Source organism: Zootoca vivipara, chromosome 11 (assembly GCF_965207765.1).
Source record: "Zootoca vivipara chromosome 11, rZooViv2.hap1.1, whole genome shotgun sequence".
NCBI classification, from domain to species: Eukaryota; Metazoa; Chordata; class Lepidosauria; order Squamata; family Lacertidae; genus Zootoca; species Zootoca vivipara.
In genome coordinates this window covers 5,605,904-5,624,302 of record NC_142594.1, presented here as the reverse complement: position 1 = coordinate 5,624,302, position 18,399 = coordinate 5,605,904, and the positions used below count along the sequence as shown (strand labels likewise).

Genomic DNA, 18,399 nt, shown 5'->3' with positions numbered 1-18,399 from the left:
AAGCTCATACCTATGACAAACTTAGTTGGTCTCTAAGGTGCTACTGGAAGGAATTTTTTTTATTTTATGTTAGGAAGTGTAATCTTTAAGGCAAAGATTCAGATAATTTGTGGCAGGGATAAAATGAACACAAATCTTTCAGCCTGGGACTGATCAGCCCTGCATCATTTTGACTTTAAGACACCAGCAAATATTCTAAAACCAAGTAGGCAAGGGGGCACCAAATTTTTGAATTGCACAGGGCACTGCTGAAACTTGAGAGTTCCAAGGCCACCACTGGGAAGTAGTACTGTAGGCAGAATCAATGAAAATCACCTCCCAGTTTCCATTTGCAGAAGGCCCTGCAAAACTGAAGGCCTTTGCATTCGTGGAATGGGCCCTTCCACAGACAAGAGGGCACCGTTGGATCCCACTTCCTGATTTTCTACATCAGGAATGAATTGCCCATGGCCCCTCCAAATGTCATTGGAATCCCCAACCAAGGTGGACAGTGGTCAGAAATGATGGGAGTCGCAGTCCAGCAACAACTGGAGGACCAATTCTCATCGCTGTTTTACACGCCACCCAGTATGATCATTCAGCGTCGAAAAATACACTAATCTCCAAGCAACTGAACACATGACGTGACAATATGTTGCTTTAAAGTGTATCTGAAGGCATCAAAATCCCGTAAAAAATATTAATGCTTGAGGGTGGGTGACAGAACTGTAAAATAATGACCAATCGAAGTCAATGGTAATGTTTGATGCTAGGAGAGGAAAACAATGCTAGCATATTTTGCATACTCTCTAGATCTGTGCAGGTCAGAACATTATTATAAATTCCAGCTGGTTGTCCGTGCTCGAGCCAGAATCTCTCCAGCTGCAATGAACATGCTGTGCTGACACATTTCTTTCAAAGTAGCGGAGAGCCACTGACAAAAGAAATCAAATCACATTTACCCGGCAGGAAAGGAAATTATATTCTTTTTATACCAGGAGGATAAAAATAGCCATAGTAAATCCGCTGTTTGGATTGAAGCCAGATGCAGTTGGCCGCCTTCAGACGTTTCACCCTAGTAATTGTAATGGGGTGACAGTCCTTTTCTTTGTACTGAGATTGAAACGTTTTAGATTTCCTTTGATTTTAAAAAATGAATAAATACCCCCCAAAGTCACCAGATGTCAGTTGGCACAATGCAGTATGGAGGGGTTAGAAAGAGATGGGCAGATCTCACTATCTCCTCTCCTTTCGACCATCCCTCGCTGCACAGCCATGCCAACTTTCTTTTCTTCCTGTTTAGGCAGGGCAATTTCCCCCCCAAATGGTGCCGGTGTCGTCCTGAGGCTTCTCTGGAGGAGCAGTACCCGCACCTTGCTCAAGATGGCGCTGTCCTAGAGAAACCTTATCTGGTCCTCTAGGAACACTGGTCCCATCAAAAAGGTTCTTCACTGACTAGCAGAGGAAGTGGAGGGTCAACAAACATAGCTACCACCTGTTTGGCGCTGACGATGGGGGTGAAGTGGAAGGCAAAGGTGGGTGGGTGATGGGAGTCTGATTTCTAACTCATTTCAGGAAGGGATAAGAAGACAAGGGCTGCCTCTGGATCCTACTCTCCACACCAGTATTTAGGTTCTAGTCATTCTGATGGAAATTAGCTGGTTGCAAACGCCAAGCTTTTAGAAGAACTGGCTAATTTCATTGCTTTTGGCTGGGTTATCCCCCCACCCCACCCTTTGGTATTTCCATCTTAATCCTGTTCATACTACCTGTGAAGGAGATTTAGGCCGTGCTGGTGCTGGAGAAGAAGGAGCAGCCAATGTATGATTGGGACTTGCTTCAGGGCTAGGCAGAGGGGACTCCTCGTCAGGCGGGGATGGAGTTTTTGCAATGCGGAGAGGACCTGAATCGCTAATAGAATGCAAACCAATATTTTATAAAACATACAATACTGCCATTTCAACATATTGAACTGGTTTTGTTTTTTTTTTGCTCCCACAAGACACACCCGTGAAGTCTGCATGTTTCCATCTACAATGTGTACATTTGGTTCATTATGTGATAGTACAGTGGATTAAAAAAGCAGAGACATCACCTTGCCGACAAAGGTCCATATACTTAAAGCTATGGTTTTCCCAGTAGTGATGTATGAAAGTGAGAGCTGGACCATAAAGAAGGCTGATCCCCAAAGAATTGATGCTTTTGAATTATGGTGCTGGAGGAGACTCTTGAGAGTCCCATGGACTGCAAGAAGATCAAACCTATCCATTCTGAAGGAAATCAGCCCTGAGTGCTCACTGGAAGGACAGATCCTGAAGCTGAGGCTCCAGTACTTTGGCCACCTCATGAGAAGAGAAGACTCCCTGGAAAAGACCCGGAAACAGGAAACACACAGGTATTTCTTCCACTGCATTTGCCCTTCGTCAAAGCTTCACGCAAGTCTGGCAAGGCCTTGTCTCCTTCAAACCCAGGGCTGGATGGAGTTGGGGTCTTTTCTCACTTACAGGGCCTTTTGCAGAGAAGATCATGCCTCTCCCTTCAATCTTCTAGGAAGCATTTGGGGGGGGGGGGTTTGAAGGAGACACAGGATCTTATGTCACTTCTGCAGATGCCATTATGTCTCAACAAGGGACATCTTTCAATATAAAAGCTATTTAAACCGTTGAGCCAAATCCTCTGTGACTACAAGTTCTGCTGTCTAAACTGATGCTGCTAAAGAACAGAAATTATGGAACCCAACATCTAAGAAACATTGTGCAATCTAAGAACATCTAAGATCTATGATCTCTGAAAACTATAATGTTGTATTTTGAAGAAGCGTACAGCTAGTGCATTCTATAAGCATCCTACTCAGTAAGCTGAGACATGGGCTTCAGCACTTCTGTGGAAAACGAAAATAACACATGATTGACTCGGCCTCAATCATGTCCTCTATACTAAATCAAAGTAAGATTATTCATAAGCTACGAGACACCTTAAGTGTTCACTCACCACCTCTTTCTGTGGAAATTTTTATTCCAAAAAGAAAGGATGAGATATTAAAACATTCTTTCCTTTCTATTCTATTTCTCTACAAGTTTTCCAACAAAGCTACAATTCTGTAGGGCTATGCTGAATGCTCCCCAGAGAACATTGTTGGTGCAAAAGCTGGCTTTTGGAGGACAATGCAGCAGCTCCCTGAATCTACCCATCCACCCTCCAATTTATATTTATTCATGCCTTTTTGCTGTGATTCACAACTGCTGCTCTGGCACAATCTATCTTGTTTAATCAACCTTCTCCCTGGCTATTTGATCCCCCACCCAATCAGGACTCATGAAGCTGGTGCCATGATATCGCGTCAACAACACGCAGCAAATCAGATGTCGTTGCAACCATTTCACAAAGCCAGTTCAGAATGAGGGCAGAAAGCCTTCAAAGGGAGCTGCACTGTAAATACTTAGGCACCCTTTCACACCTTTAAAAAAAATCAGAGGAGAGATGCTTTTCACGGTGTGAAAAATATTTACGAAATGCTCTCCCTTCATTTTGGCTCGACTTGAACATTTTCTAATAGTCTGCAGCTGCCTGTACCACAGTTAATACTAACATAGTAAACTTGCAAGCACTGTGTAGCTACAGAACGTACTTATCAAGTTTGTACAGCCATAGTTCAGAAGTTGCATGAAACAATACAGGGACAAAAGCATTGGGACAAAACTTGCAAACACAGAGGAGACCAAAAGGTCCCCCCTCATCTGATAAAGTGTAAGGAGCTGTTTGTTACCCACGCATTCTTCGAATGCCTCACTAGGGGACTAAGGACTCCCTTCAGCCAAGGAACATGGTGGGTGAAAAAGGTTCCATTACTGAAGGTGAGCCCCTGATCTGTTTCTGATGTAACACTACGTAATTGACTGCAGCCATAGCTCTGCCACCAACAAAAGTCTGCTTTCAACATAAAATAGGGGTTGAGGCAAAACCAGGGGAAACCCTCATGTTCAACTGAAAAAAGAAGAAGTTATCTATTCACAAACTTTGATTAACTTTGTACTGTCAAAAGTTACTGGTTGTATTATTGGATGAATGTGGCTCAAGTCATGCGCAATGCAGTTTGATAGACAATATTTTTTACCTGGGTGCTCCGAGAATGGTGAAGGCCTTGTCAGCATGCTGCTCTCCCAACTTTGACATCACCTCATAGAGTTTGTGGCATAGCTGAAGGGACAAAAACAGTTGTCATTTTATAACCGCTACTTTAGGTAGGGTGGGGGAGAATAAACTAAAAATCCCATATTTGTTCCACTATGGGACTAAGCTTAGTCACCCTTTTTAAAAAATAGGATGTTACACAGTGACACACAACACACATAGAGTGCAAGGCTTCGCACTTAATAGTGAAGATGTGTGTTGCAAATCGTCTTGGGATTACCCCAGGGCCAATTATCCTAAACCCTTGCTTCTAAATGTCTGTCATTTCATTACCACACGTTCATCAGGGGGCTCTCAACTTAACACAGCAAATTTAAGCAGTAGAGAGTGGGAAGCCATTAAAAATAATTACTGCTTTATGCTAAAACAAAATAAAAAAATTCCTTCCAGCAGCACCTTAAAGACTAACTAAGTTTTTTATTTTGGTTTTTTATTTTGCATTATGCTAGTTTCATTCACTAATGTTAATCATAGTAAAAAGCAATCATTTTTGTAACAGAAAGGAAGCAGGAAAAAGATTACATGTGTGCATCTTGGTACCTGCATTTTCAACCTACTTCAAAGGTGTCTGTTGCTTTTCTTCCACAGCGCATTCATTATTACTCACCAAAGATATTTCTTTGTGAAATTTGGCTTCAAGGCTGGAGATATTTTTGAATGTGTTCACATAAAAGCCAACTCGCCTAAAAGGAGATGACAAGGTAAAAATGAAAAGGTTGTAAAGAGAAGGAAAAAATAATGAAATGTATTTTTTTTTTCTCCAATGCTGTTTCCTCCTATGCCTTTGAAAGTTTCCTACGCCTTTGCAAAAGTATGCTCTATTCACATATATACAGTATCCAATTTGGAAATGTAAAAAGGGAACATCTAGATATAACAAATACATGGCAACAGATCTCCCCCGTCCCCAAATTTCCAGTGTGATGTGACTTAAGGTAAGCCTCCTTTAAATACAACCCCAGCCCCACTTATCAATGGTGAACCTCACACACCAGAGTGAACGCACCATGGACTGAATGTCAGTGATGGAAACATGTAAGCCCAAAGTTGCCCACGTAGGCCCACCACTTGTAACATATGTATGCTGGATCAGAGAGTGAAATCAGGTCTATGGCGCATTGACTATGCTGTGAATTTGCATCTTTAGTAGATTTCCTCTAGGTTCTGGTGAGGAGCATATAAACATTCAATTTTGTCTAGGAGTTTCATTTTTGGATCAAACATGCTACATGTCTGCTAACTGGGAAAAAAACCCCACTGCTGCAATAGCTGGTTGTGTTTACCGAACCTACACGTCTCATTAAAACAGGCACCCCCAACCTGCGGCCCTCCAGATGTTTTGGCCTACAACTCCCATGATCCCTAGCTAACAGGACCAGGGTGGTCAGGGATGATGGGAATTGTAGTCCAAAACATCTGGAGGGCCAAAGGTTGGGGATGCCTTCATTAACGCATTACAAAGAGAGGATAGCCTTAGTTCCCTAGGCTTCTGTGAAAAATTGAAGGATTTCGTTGCTATATCATATATATCATTGCTATATCTACCTTGACCATAAAGATGGCAGCTCTTCTTGCAAATCAATGTTGAAATCTTCAAACACTCTCTGTGCTTTCTGAAACTCTTCCTCTGCCTAGAATGAAATTCAAACAGATTGGCACAAATTGGCGCGAAAACAAAAGGGCACTGGATGAAAAAGCAAACAAGTCAAATTCTGGGTGGGTTCTCCTCTGGGCTGGTAATCTTTTGAGGACAGCTGGGAAGTTGGCAGGCAGGCAAGAAATGCCTTCAACTGAGGAATCAGGTCAGAATCAGCAGCTTGACACATGAGGTGGAACTTTCTTGGTCCCTTGTATCGTTTGACCTTTATATGGCAGCTGCAGTACTGCCTTATAGTATAGCCATCTAGTGAAGTGCAGCAGAAAGGAGGCAACAGTTGGCTCTGTTGGCAAGGTGCCATACAGATACAGAGAGTAATGGTCGAACTATAGGAGACATTAATTGTTACCACCGGGACCTTCTCTCCCAATGCATAGACCAGCTTTAGGGGGCCTGTGGGGGTGGTGGAAGGTGACTGAACTTCACCTCCTCACAGTCCTAATGTTGCTAAGTCCCACCAGCTACAAAAAAATGCATTTAATATAACATTAAGTTGAGATGTATGGCAACTTGATCCTGACTGCTGCCAAGTCCCCAGCATAAGACACCTCCCGCCTATGGGCTGTATCCAACTAGGTTCTACTCAAAGTAGACTCACTGAAGTTAATGGACCAATGACTTCCAATGAGTCTACTCTGACTAACCATGAGTTTCTGCTTCAAGGATGTCAACTAGTTTAAACCTTATTGCCTTTGTCCACAAGCCTATATATATATCTATGTATATATATGGCAATTTCACACATTCATATAATGAAGTGATGGCGGGATTTATCACACATGGCACATATCAAGAGATATGACCTCTCAATAGCGAGAAAGGGTTACCAGTGTCACTCCGGGAGATGATGCCCACAGCCAATGAAGAGTCAGGAGAATCCCCCAAACCCTGGCACCCCTCTGGGCCACATGGTGCATAGAACCATTTGCACTGCACTGGAGAAGGGGAAAGCACATAAGCCAACACTGGGAACACCAATCTGGCCCGAGGAAAGGCCAGCCTTCTCTCTCTAGGCGGGGCCTATGATAAAGTCTTAGCTCTAGGTCATTACATGGTATGCCAACCATCCACAGCAGTCTAGCACATTCTAGATGAAGCCCATGTTTGTTTATTTTTGCCTACCCTTTTGTTCTGTGGAGTTTGTAGCTTGGGCATTAAAAAGAGAAAGAAAGAAGATTTAGCAAGCATTTCTCAAGGAGCAACTTCATACAGAAATTCTGCTGCTGGTTAGAATTTAAAGGGACATCTTACCTTGGAAATCCTGCCTTCGTCTTTTCTCTTTGAACTCTGCAAGGCTTCCAAATGATGTCTTGCACTGTCATAGTCCACTAGCTTTCTGCTCCGCTTTGCAATACGAGTCTACAAACAGTGATACCCAATCAAAACTCGCAGTTCTCCTTATGCATCTGCATAGTTTAAGATGCAGCTTTTGCGATTTTGAAATGTTCAGTCTTTTTCAAAGACCACTTCTATCTTTTTCTCCCATCACTTAAGAACTAAGCTTCACCTACATTCTTCTTGTTTTTAAACTCAGATACTGCTGGTAAAATAAAATGCATAGCTGTCTTTCGTCAACATTTTAAAGGCTGGATTTCTAAATTTCACATCAGTTTCACTCAAAAGCATTCTAGAACATACTGCCACAAAACTTCAAAGAGCTACCCTGAGCCTAATCTTGCCCTATGTATATTAATCAACAAAGTGAATATTCTGTCAAAGTCAATAGATTTAGATGGCTCCTCTGCGCTAAGCAATAACCATCAAATCCCATTTTGACATATGTTTGTGGCTTAGTTAATTAATATAGTAGCCCCAGTTGGGCCTCACATTAAAGAGATCAGGATTCTGTTTGGAATCTGTTTTTCCACAAATAGGCCATTACCTGCTACAATAATGTATTATCAGTAGGACCCCTTTCTACAGAGAGAGAGAGAAATCAATACAGCAATACAGAGAGAAATATACAAAAGTATAACAGAAGGAAGCAGAAGAAGAGATTAGAAAACAATTCCAAAAAAATAAGCCCAAGCACCATGTTGGGAGCTGTCAGCAAACAGAGAGTAAAGGTCTTTAATTTGCAGCGTTTTCCACATTCTCTAAACCTGCAGCCTGGGTTCAATAAGGAGACAAGGCACTCAACAAGTGAAACAAAACTCCACGTATACCAATCCATACGGCAAATACTAACACTGATGTCACACAGATGCATAGCTGTCAAGTTTTCCCTTTTCTCCCAATGAAGTCTACTCAGCATAAAGGAATTTCCCTTAAAAAAAGGGGAGAAACTTGACAGCTAAGCACAGATGTCAAACACATGAGAAATGTATTTTCTAGTACCCAAATTAGTTCCATTAAAGTCCTTCAGGTTAACTTTGAAAATGAACTACTTTTTTATGCTAATCCAGATGGGCCTCTCACACCAGCCCTGCCGGCACTACAAGATGAAGTGTCCAAGAGTCCTACTCTACGTAGGGCAGGGCTATGTTTGAAGTCTTATTTGGAGGAGTTTTCCATTTGAAGGGCTTTCTGGTCCAAGTCTGGTTAAAAAATAAGGAAGGGGGGAGATCAGGGGCCTTGAATTTCCTCTCAATAGTACCTGGAGAGCAGACAGAGTGTGCCCTTAGCTCACTTCGGTCACTGTCTTCCCTACTACAGGGAGATGTATTGTATTTCCATGTAAATTACAGCAATAGGTTGTCCTTTTTTTGGTGATATGTAAGCTGTCACCATGCTTTGATATCAATTTCCAAGCCCCCATCCATGGGCCCACTGGTGAGATCACGTAGGTTGGCAGGCCTGGAGGACTGCATCTCTCCGCCAGGGGCCTCACACTTTTGCGATTGTGGAAATCCTATTTAAGCCTTTAAATAGGCTTAAAAGACCCATTTGTTTAGAACAGCCCCTGTTGTTTTTTAAAGAGTATTTGTTGGATAAAGAATGAGCATTTTTGTTGTATTACGCTGCCTTGTGAGCTTTGAGCCTTAAAAAAAGTGCTGCCTAAAATGCCTTAAATAAAACAAAAATAATCCAACAAGCATTGCTTGATATACCTAGATAACTGAAGAGATTGGGGGGGGGAGCTAATTGTGTTTAGTGCACCCCACTACACGAAAGAAGCACCCACCTTTCACAACAGCCTTCCAAAGATGAGCCTGTATGTAATCCAGATTACAGCATGCCACCAATAAAGCAAAACTACCCCAGGTATCTATAGCTTTGACCCAGATCAATTTTTAGTTTTTATGGCTTGAATAAAAACCGTGAGCTACTTACCGGTAGAAGTGGCTCACAGGGGCAGAAAGGTAGGAATACTGTGACAGTGTTCCCTTCCACCCTTTTTTGACATGGAAGGGTCACAGGAAGGAAAATATGTATGTGGATGCGGATATATGGGGCTCTGACCGACACTCATGTTATGTTGTATTTGTAGTGGTGAATATGCACACAGCTGCAGACATTCCTTCCTCAACCACAATCCTGCTATTGTCAACCATGTGAACTAGCCCTTGTTGAGACCTTACAGTACCTTTATATCAGGAAACTGTCCCAGGTATGTATCTAAGGTCAACAAGGACCCGTCTACGAGCTTTTGGTGGAAATCTTCCCAAAGTACATCACATTTCTGTAGAGAGGAAAGAAACAGGGCGAGAATACAACAGAAAGCAATTGACACCAGTAATCAAAATAAGAATGTTAATATGGGGGGGGGGGAGGGCATTACAAATCAAATACATCCTTAGTCGCTTTGGATTTCATGGAATGTACTTCTTTGTCAGTGTATTTAAGATGCTCAAACTATACAGTATGCTTCGCACACTGCTTTTTCTTACACGTACTTGATGACAACACAGAGGAGGCAAATACCCACCCCCTTTGCCATGCATGGAACAAACGTTCAAACTTGGTATTTATCTTGACTGGCGGAAATCTGCCCCAACCAGAATTCAGACTGGAAAGCAAGGTTCCTGTTGAATGGGCCCAGGACCCACCACATTCCAGCAGGTTCTGGTTCTGTTCCAGAAGCAGCAGGCAAGGTGAAGCTTGAGGCCACCCCCAGACGGCCTGCATGCAATGACTAGCCCAGATATCTCCATGCTTATGAAAAAAGACTAATTTAGCCTTCCCAAATCCAGAGTCATGCTAGCTCTCTAGTCTCTCAACATGTAGAACCACTAGACCTTACTGTGCATGTCCAAGCTGCACTTACCTTCCAAGTTCCGGACTGCAGAATCCGGGACCGGCAGCCATTTGACACCGGAAGTTGCGTTGATGTAACTTCCGGTGTCGCTTTGCCCTTCTATGGGCACCAAAAATGGCCGCCGCCGGCTTCGAAAGTCGCTTGTACGCATGTCAGGAAGTGTGCCGACACAACTTCCGGTGTCGCTCCGCCCATCTATGGGCACCAAAAATGGCCCCCGCCGACACCGGAAGTCGCGTCTATGCACTTCCGGACATGCGTAGATGCGACTTTTGAAGCTGGCGGCGGCCATTTTTGGTGCCCATAGAAGGGCAAATCGGAAAGGAAAAAAATGGCCGCCGGCAGGAGAAAATAACAGAGAAAAACGGGAGACGAAGTGATACGGGGGACCACCGGGAAAGGGTAAGTAAAAAAGGGGGTTTGCCCGGGGAAAAGGGGAGACTTGGCAGCTATGAAGCTGCATTGTATTCAGACTTTCACAATCTATGCCATAGTTCAGGAGGAGCTATACAAACCTACCATATTATTAGCTGTGGTCAAATATCTGGAGAACCAAACAGTTCATCCCTAGTGCCTAATGCAACAAATTGTGTGTCCGTGCACATGAATGTGTACATGCATCCGTCTTTCTTTCCCACTTCTAGGACCGAATTTAATTAGAAACTAGATGATATAAAGTATGGCAGACCATTAGTTTTCAACACTAACCTAAAAAGAAAAATCAAATGCAAGATTAAAATTGCACTTCAGAACATTATCTTTATCTGTTTTTTCATGAGGATGTAGACATTCTCTGCTGTCGCACGGCGTTTGGATCTGAGCCACTGCCACATCAGCCGATAAAGAAGACAATTCTTTTGCATAAACTCTGCAGCTTAGTCCTTTGTGAAACCCTCAGGGGAAACACTCATTGGTGCTCTCATGTCCACAAGCCTCTTAGCACTGATGCGATGCACCAGAGACAACAGGGCTGTGACATGGCAGATAAAAATAGCATTTTCAATTAAATTTAAAATTTGCAGATGCTGCTCAAATAAAAGGTCCTTTTCAAAATGCTGTCTAAAATTCAGCCTGTGACCCTCCTGGATTGCAATTGGGAAAAGATAAAGGAACGAATGGGTAATGGAGTGAGATCGTGAAGGGTGGACAGTTTATCTGAAAGCGTAGCACCAGTAGGAAAGGAAGAGAATAGGTTTTGTTGTTGGCTGGATTGCAATGTGGGGACCCAGGTGGCGCTGTAGTTTAAACCACTGAGCCTACGGGTCCCTTTACCCTTTACCTCTTTTAGATTGCAATGTAAATTTACAACCCCAAGTAGAAATGGAAGGATTTTTAGGTAGAACCAAAAGGGATCTGTAGCACTGAAGGTGGGCAAGGGGGAAATGTGTTTGGGAACAGTAGTCTTTGGGTATAGAGTCTCAGATCTAGGATTCACAATCAAGCATCGTCAGAGTATAATTATAATATTTGGCATTCATTAGCGGTGTGCCGCTGCTCGCTCTACTTGCCAACCTCTGCCATTCCACCCACATCAACCCCTTCCCACCCCTTGCAAGCATCTTCCTCCTGCCACACATTGCAACTTTTAAGCACCCTTTTAAGATCCTTTCATACCCATGCTTTCATTCGTTCATCTTCAGACTCCACCCATGCCTCCAGCTCCCTCCTTTATTGCAACCCCCTTTGCACCCCCATTTTCACCTTCACTACTTGAGCACAAAGTGACTAGACAGCAGGGTGAATATGGGGAGCAAAGGAGAGAAAAGCAGGGGGTAATAAAACCAAGACTTTGTGCCCATTCTACGGGATGGATGGTGATACTGAGAGGTCAATACAATAAAATAAAATAAAATATAAGGGTTGTCCAGGAGACTCTGTAGGGTGTTTATGTGATTCCTTCCAAGTGACCTTGATATTTGTTTCAGGGACGACTACTTGTTTATTCAGGAAAAGGCATTCAGTCCTGTTAATTTACAGGGAACTTCCAAGATTTTGATTTATGTAGAACTTGTCTCTGTAAAATGATGGAAAACCACAGAGATTGGGGTTAATGGGGCTCTGATCTAGTAATCGGTGCCACTCCGAGCACCACTGTGATTAAACATTGTACTGTAGTGGAATTTATTTCCTCAGCAACGATTAATAGATTGTAGTAGTAATAACTCACGGCTGACAATTAAAGCAGGAGACAAGCTCCAAATGAGCTGAACTCTGTGGCATCCGCCATCCACTATGGTCTTTGCTTATAGTACAAACCACACCTCAGAGTTGCTAGAAAATAGACTTCAAGGTTACTGTTTGCATCAGGAATGCAGAGAGGGGAAGAGGAGAAATCGGAATTGCTGTACTGCAGGGGCTCTTAATCTTTTACACAGTGAGGATTTTTTTCCCTCCTCCCTGTCTGCATAGGCTGGTTTTGGAAATTAAGATTTGTTGCAGACCTTAGTGTGAGTGTACTATAGTGGCCAAAACATGAGAGCCAATGTGGTGTAGTGGTTTGTGTTGGACAGGGGAGACCCAGGATCAAATCCCCGCTCAGCCAAGAAGCTCACTGGGTGAACTTGGGACAGTCACAATCTCTCAGCCTAGCCTACTTCACAGGGTTGTTGGGAGAATAAAATGGGGGAAAGGTGAGAACTGTGTATGGCACATTGAGCTCCTTGGAGGAAAGGTGGAGGAGTATAAATGTAATAAATAAAATGAATGAATGAATGTTGGGGAATCCTTTATGCACATTTTATTCTTTTTTAAATAGCAATTAGATCCTGTCTTTACGACAAGCAGCTCTGCCATTCATGGTTCTCCCTGACCCGTTTTATCCTCTTAACAACACCAGACTTTAACCATTTCACAAACCGGCATCCACTTTGAACTCCTTGGCTGCCCTTAAAGTAAAGGTAAAGGTAAAGGACCCCTGACAGTTAAGTCCAGTCACAAATGACTCTGGGGTTGCGGCACTCATCTCGCTTTATTGGCCGAGGGAGCCGGCGTACAGCTTCCAGGTCATGTGGCCAGCATGACTAAGCCGCTTCTGGCGAACCAGAGCAGTGCACGGAAACGCTGTTTACCTTCCCTATTTATCTACTTGCATTTTGACGTGCTTTCGAACGGCTAGGTTGGCAGGAGCTGGGACCGAGCAACGGGAGCTCACCCCGTTGTGGGGATTCGAACCGCCGACCTTCCGCTAAGCAAGCCCTAGGCTCTGTGGTTTAGACCACAGCACCACCCGCTGCCCTTAGGCCCAAACTAATCTATCCCTCCAGCCTCATGTCTACAATATGGGAATAATCAATTGACCTACTGACTTTGCCTTTGTCTTCACCTGAAGGAAAGTAGTGCCCAACCTGCTGATAACAGAATAAACGATGCAAGGAGGGAGCTGCAGTCCAAGATAGGAAAAGAGGTGGTAAGGGAAAATTCAGCTACTTTAAATGAATTCAAATCTCCAAGGCCTGATGAGTTGTACCCAACGGTACTAAAGGAGCTTGTGGATGTAATATCAGAGCCTCTGTCTATAATCTTTGAAAATTCTTAAAGAACAAGTGAGGTCTCTGCAGACTGAAGGTGGGCAAATGTTATCCCCATCTTCAAAAAGGAAGGAAAAGAAGACCCGGGTAACTACCAGCCAGCCAGCTTGATGCCAATATGAGGAAAGGTCCTAGAAGAGTTAATTAAACAGTTGGCCTGTGAGCACTTAGAAAAGGATGCTGTGATTACTAAGACCTAGCATAGGTCTCTCAAAAACAAGTCACACCAAACAAATCTCTTCTTCTTTTGATAGCTCTGCAAACTTGGTGGATCAGGGGAATGCTGTGGACATCGTGTATCTTGATTTCAGTAAGGTTTTTGACGAAGTCCCCCATGGACAAGTTTACTGTTAAATGGATTTGTAACTGGTTGACTGACCAACTCCAAAGAGTGCCTGCTAATGGTTCCTCATCATCTCACTAAACATCAGGAAAGACTTTCTGATGATAAGAGTTGTTTGCCAGTGGAATAGACTCCTTCAGAAGGTGATGGACTCTCCCTCATTTGAGGTTTTTAAGCAGAGGTTGGATGGCCATCTGTCATGGATGCTTTAGTTGGGATTCCTGCATTGTAGGGCATTGGACTAGATCACCCTCAGGATCCCTTCCAACTCTATGATTCTATGAAAATGATTTGGCCCTACTGCAACTAGCTAGATGTTCAGTTTAAACAGTTATTTTGGAAATGGGTGGGATCAGTGATAACCAACTATCATCTTGATTTCATTCATCATTAGGGGGTATTTTTCCGGGTATTTTATTATGTTGTTAGCCACCTTGGGGCTTCTCCTTAGAAAGAATGGTAGAGCTATAAAGTTAAATAAATAAATTCTTACCTCTCCAACCACTTTTACATCTTCCCGGCCATACCAGTCAGGCTCGTATACTTCATGTAGAGACTCTGTAAGTTTCTTTGAAGCCTCTTGCATGCCTGAAATTTATGAGCACAGAGAACCCATTGTTGACAACCGCTGATGTCACAAATGGACTATGATTCCATCTAGCTTAGCAACTGCCGTTGCTGAAGTCAATAAGCATGTGAATTTTGTATATATGGAATAAGGTTAAAGATCAACCTCTGATTAACATTCTGTAAATCATCATCATTATCACAGTTCGTCATAAATTTCTACTAAAATTAGCAATAGTTAGTAAAAATAAACTGACGTGGGTTTTTTGTTTGTTCCCTCCCTAATCTTTAACATTTCTAGTGTATGTCTTTTGTCTTAAAAAGTGTGATGTAGTGGTTAGGAGCGGTAGACTCGTAATCTGGTGAACCGGGTTCACGTCTCCGCTCCTCCACATGCAGCTGCTGGGTGACCTTGGGCTACGGTAGTCACACTTCTCTGAAGTCTCTCAGCCCCACTCACCTCTCAGAGTGTTCGTTGTGGGGGAGGAAGGGAAAGGAGAATGTTAGCCGCTTTGAGACTCCTTCAGGTAGTGATAAAGCGGGATATGAAATCCAAACTCTTCTTAAAAACTGTCTCAAGAGAAAATGAGCCAGCTTTGATAAAAATTTCACTTCTTTTAAACAATCCCCCTCCCCCGTTTTTACAGGAAACTTTACTGAGTTTGATGTTTTGTGGGTTGCGAGTGTGGAGACTTCAGATGATCTCCTCAAGACCTGCTTATAATCAGGGAGCAGAAATAGGGAACCAGGGTAAAACCAATAGCTACCAGTAACAGAGCACTAGAAAGGAATAGTTGGGGAAAGGGTCTCAAAACCAACCCACTTCACCCCATAGCGCAGACTTTGCCAAACTTGTGTCTTCCAAAGGTTTACAGCTTCTGTCATCTCTAGGCATTGGCAGATGGGAGTTGTAGTCCAAAAGACCTGTGAGGCACTCAGTTGGGAAAAGGTGCCATAAGGTATTGTAGGGATAATGGCTGGCACAGAACAGAACTTGGGATGGAGCTACATCTTACAAGGGATATAGCAGGCATAGGCAAACTCGGCCCTCCAGATGTTTTGGGACTACAACTCCCATCATCCCTAGCTAACAGGACCAGTGAGGAAAGGCCTTGCACGGAGTCATTTGCATGGGAAAACGGGCAAGCATAGGATTCTTTCCCATACAAGAATTTGGGAACACGTGGTTGCTGAATTAATGCATAGTTCCATCCTCACATGGTACACTTCAAATAAGGTTTAAGGAGGGAAGTTTGGCATATGCCCCAATTGCCCCCACTAGTTACAACATTTAACTACCATATTTTAGCATGGGGATGGGCTAAAATGACACCAATCAGGGTGCCCCTCCAACACAAACCAGGGGCTCAGAGAATAAGCACAACATAAACTGGCACTAACCATTGGCTCCTTTCTCCTAGGGATCCTGGGAATTAAACTTATGGGACAGACACCAGACCTGTGTTCACATGGCAATTTGTTCCATTTCCCTAATTGTTGCTTTCTGGAAATTTAGTATCTGTGTTATTTGCTTCCAGAAAAAAAATCCATTTGCAAATAACAGGAATAAGAACTAAACTGAAAAATGATGTCTCCACCATTTTGCTTTGAAGTCAACGAATAACTATCTGCACATGGTCACAGAGAAGTTATAACTAGTTAAAGATAATTTATTGCAGAATTATATAGAGAGCTTTCTTCCCTTCCATAATGAATGCAGCTGAGTACACCAAACGAGGGTGATTTTCACCATGCTTTTCTCCCCAGGAAGGATCCATTTTCCACATTGCTGCAATCAGTGCAGGTAGCAGAAGCAGAAATGATAAAGCATGACTGAGCATAAATGAACTATAGTAGAGCTCTTCAGTTGCGTAAAACACACACACACAATCAAACACACACACACGCACGCATGACAAAAGCAATGTTCATCCTGACCTATTCTGAGCAAGTGCTCTTCAGCCCTGAGCAGAATGAACCTACAACAATGAAATGGAAAATGTATTGACTTTTATAGGTTTACAATAGGGGCGGTCCTCAGGCAATGGTCTCTAGCAGTGGCGGACTTTGGGCTTTAAAATTTCAGTAGCGCCCTCTGTGATGCTAAAATTTGGTGGCGACTCGCGCCTTCTGTTGTTTGTCATTGTTGCAGCGTTCCATGCAGGTGATCACCCCCCTAAATAATAATAATAATAATTTATTTGTCCCCCGCCCATCTGGCTGGGTTTCCCCAGCCACTCTGGGCGGCTTCCAGCTAAAATTTAAAATACATTTAAATGTCACACATTAAAAACTTCCCTGAACAGGGCTGCCATCAGATGTCTTCATCCACCTCTGCCTCTGGGATGGTGTAACGGACAGGGCTGGCTTGCGATAGAACCCCAGGGTGGAAAGTGTTAATCCCAACCTCCTTGTTGAGTGACACATCCCATTCCTGAGGGGCGGGACTGCCATGAGTTTAAAAAGGAATGGGGAGCAGTTATTTCAGTGGATAGAGTGGTTAGAGTTGGTAGAGTTGAGAGGGGTTTTGGGGAGCATGTGGATAGTAGTAGGAGATATTAGAGTGTTTTTGGAGAAGTTTACTAGTATTAGAACTATATTATTCAGCCAATGTTATCTGTAACTAAGAACATGATCCAAGAGCTTATACGCATGGAACCATTACGCATTTTACATGTCCTCTAGATTAATAAAGCTTTCTTAAATGTTACTTTAAAAACGGATGTGCCTAGTTATTCCAGTGAAGTATCCTAACTCAAGAGGGTGGTGACGGTAGTGAGGAGGTTAGACTAAACCTGAGGAGCAGGAAAATAGTTTAAAACCTCAAGGTCAAGCCCAGGGAAGACAAGTGCCAGGAAGAAGGTGCCACAAAGTAGCAACAGGCTGCTGGGGTGAACCTTAGGTAGAAGGGAATCCTGACTGTGAGCACAAGGTGGTTCCTGATACACTTGCCGGGAGTTAAAAGGGATACAGAGCCACGTTATTGGGAGAACTGGAACTGCACTTCGATCACTAGCAGACCCCAAACCTAAACAGGCAGTTGATTTGGGTACAAGAAGGATAGGTGGGTGGTTTGTGAAATAACCAGTTTCCTTCAACACTCTGCTAGGGGTATAGAAAGGGAGGCACATTGCATTGGTGGGATCCACACATATTAGGTGGGATCATTGAAAGTTTTTAGTGACAACGCCGGGATTGTCGCATTTAATTGGTGGCAACGTCCTGGGTTTGTCGCAGATGGGATGGAGCTTCTAATGTGGAGACTACACGCATCGTTGCTAAGATTTGTGTAGGTGGGGCAGCCTTTTTCAAGCTATGATGACCATGTATTGAGAGCCTCGATGCAATCCTCAATGCAAAGGCATGATTCATCCAGGCTGGAGGTCCCACACACTCCCAAAGGGCATTGCACAGAGCCTGTCAGCTGTACGGAAAAGCCTACACAGGCTGCTGTGCAGAACACCCAGACAATTTGTCGTGTCTTGACTGTTGGCCCTACACAATCCTGGAGCTAACTGCATCAGGGCCCCCAGCTGTACCACCAGACCTTGGAAATCCACTACATTTTATTACAAAACTCATTTCCTGGATCACTACCATATAGTCTTGGAACAGTGGATGAATAGCAGAAGGGGAATATTGAAGGGGGAAGGGGGACATAAAGGGCGTGTCTGAGAGTCCGTGCTGTCCTACGTCCGTGACGGGGTGCAAAGATCCGCCCCCCCAGTTTGCCCAGTCCCAGGTGCGCAGGAGGGTGGAGCCGGCCAGCTGCTTCACCGTCTCGCTGGCTTGGTTGCCCCTGAACTCGCAGCGCAGAGCTGCCCACAGTAGAAGAGCCCGACGCAGCGCTCCAACCGACGGACGGGCTCTTCCCTGGACTCAGCTCTTGGGTCCTGGACTCTTGGCCTGGCGCCCCTGAGAGCCCGGCACCTGGGTG

At 43.7% G+C, this 18,399-nt stretch overlaps 1 protein-coding gene across 3 annotated transcripts in view; it reads right to left on the bottom strand.

Moving 5' to 3' along the window:
- The window catches only part of LOC118091813 (amphiphysin), an 88,014-nt gene that overhangs the window by 25,508 nt on the left and 44,107 nt on the right, over positions 1-18,399 (bottom strand). For 2 of the 3 annotated variants that reach the window (XM_088654139.1, XM_035129246.3), the window contains exons 4-11: positions 14,389-14,483; positions 9,354-9,449; positions 7,079-7,186; positions 6,950-6,973; positions 5,716-5,801; positions 4,778-4,853; positions 4,094-4,176; positions 1,749-1,890 (exon numbers count right to left, since the gene is read on the bottom strand). In XM_088654139.1, coding sequence (XP_088510265.1) covers positions 1,749-1,890; positions 4,094-4,176; positions 4,778-4,853; positions 5,716-5,801; positions 6,950-6,973; positions 7,079-7,186; positions 9,354-9,449; positions 14,389-14,483 — 710 coding nt within the window. The remainder of the gene's footprint in view (positions 1-1,748; positions 1,891-4,093; positions 4,177-4,777; positions 4,854-5,715; positions 5,802-6,949; positions 6,974-7,078; positions 7,187-9,353; positions 9,450-14,388; positions 14,484-18,399) is intronic. The other variant, XM_088654140.1, reaches the window with a different exon arrangement.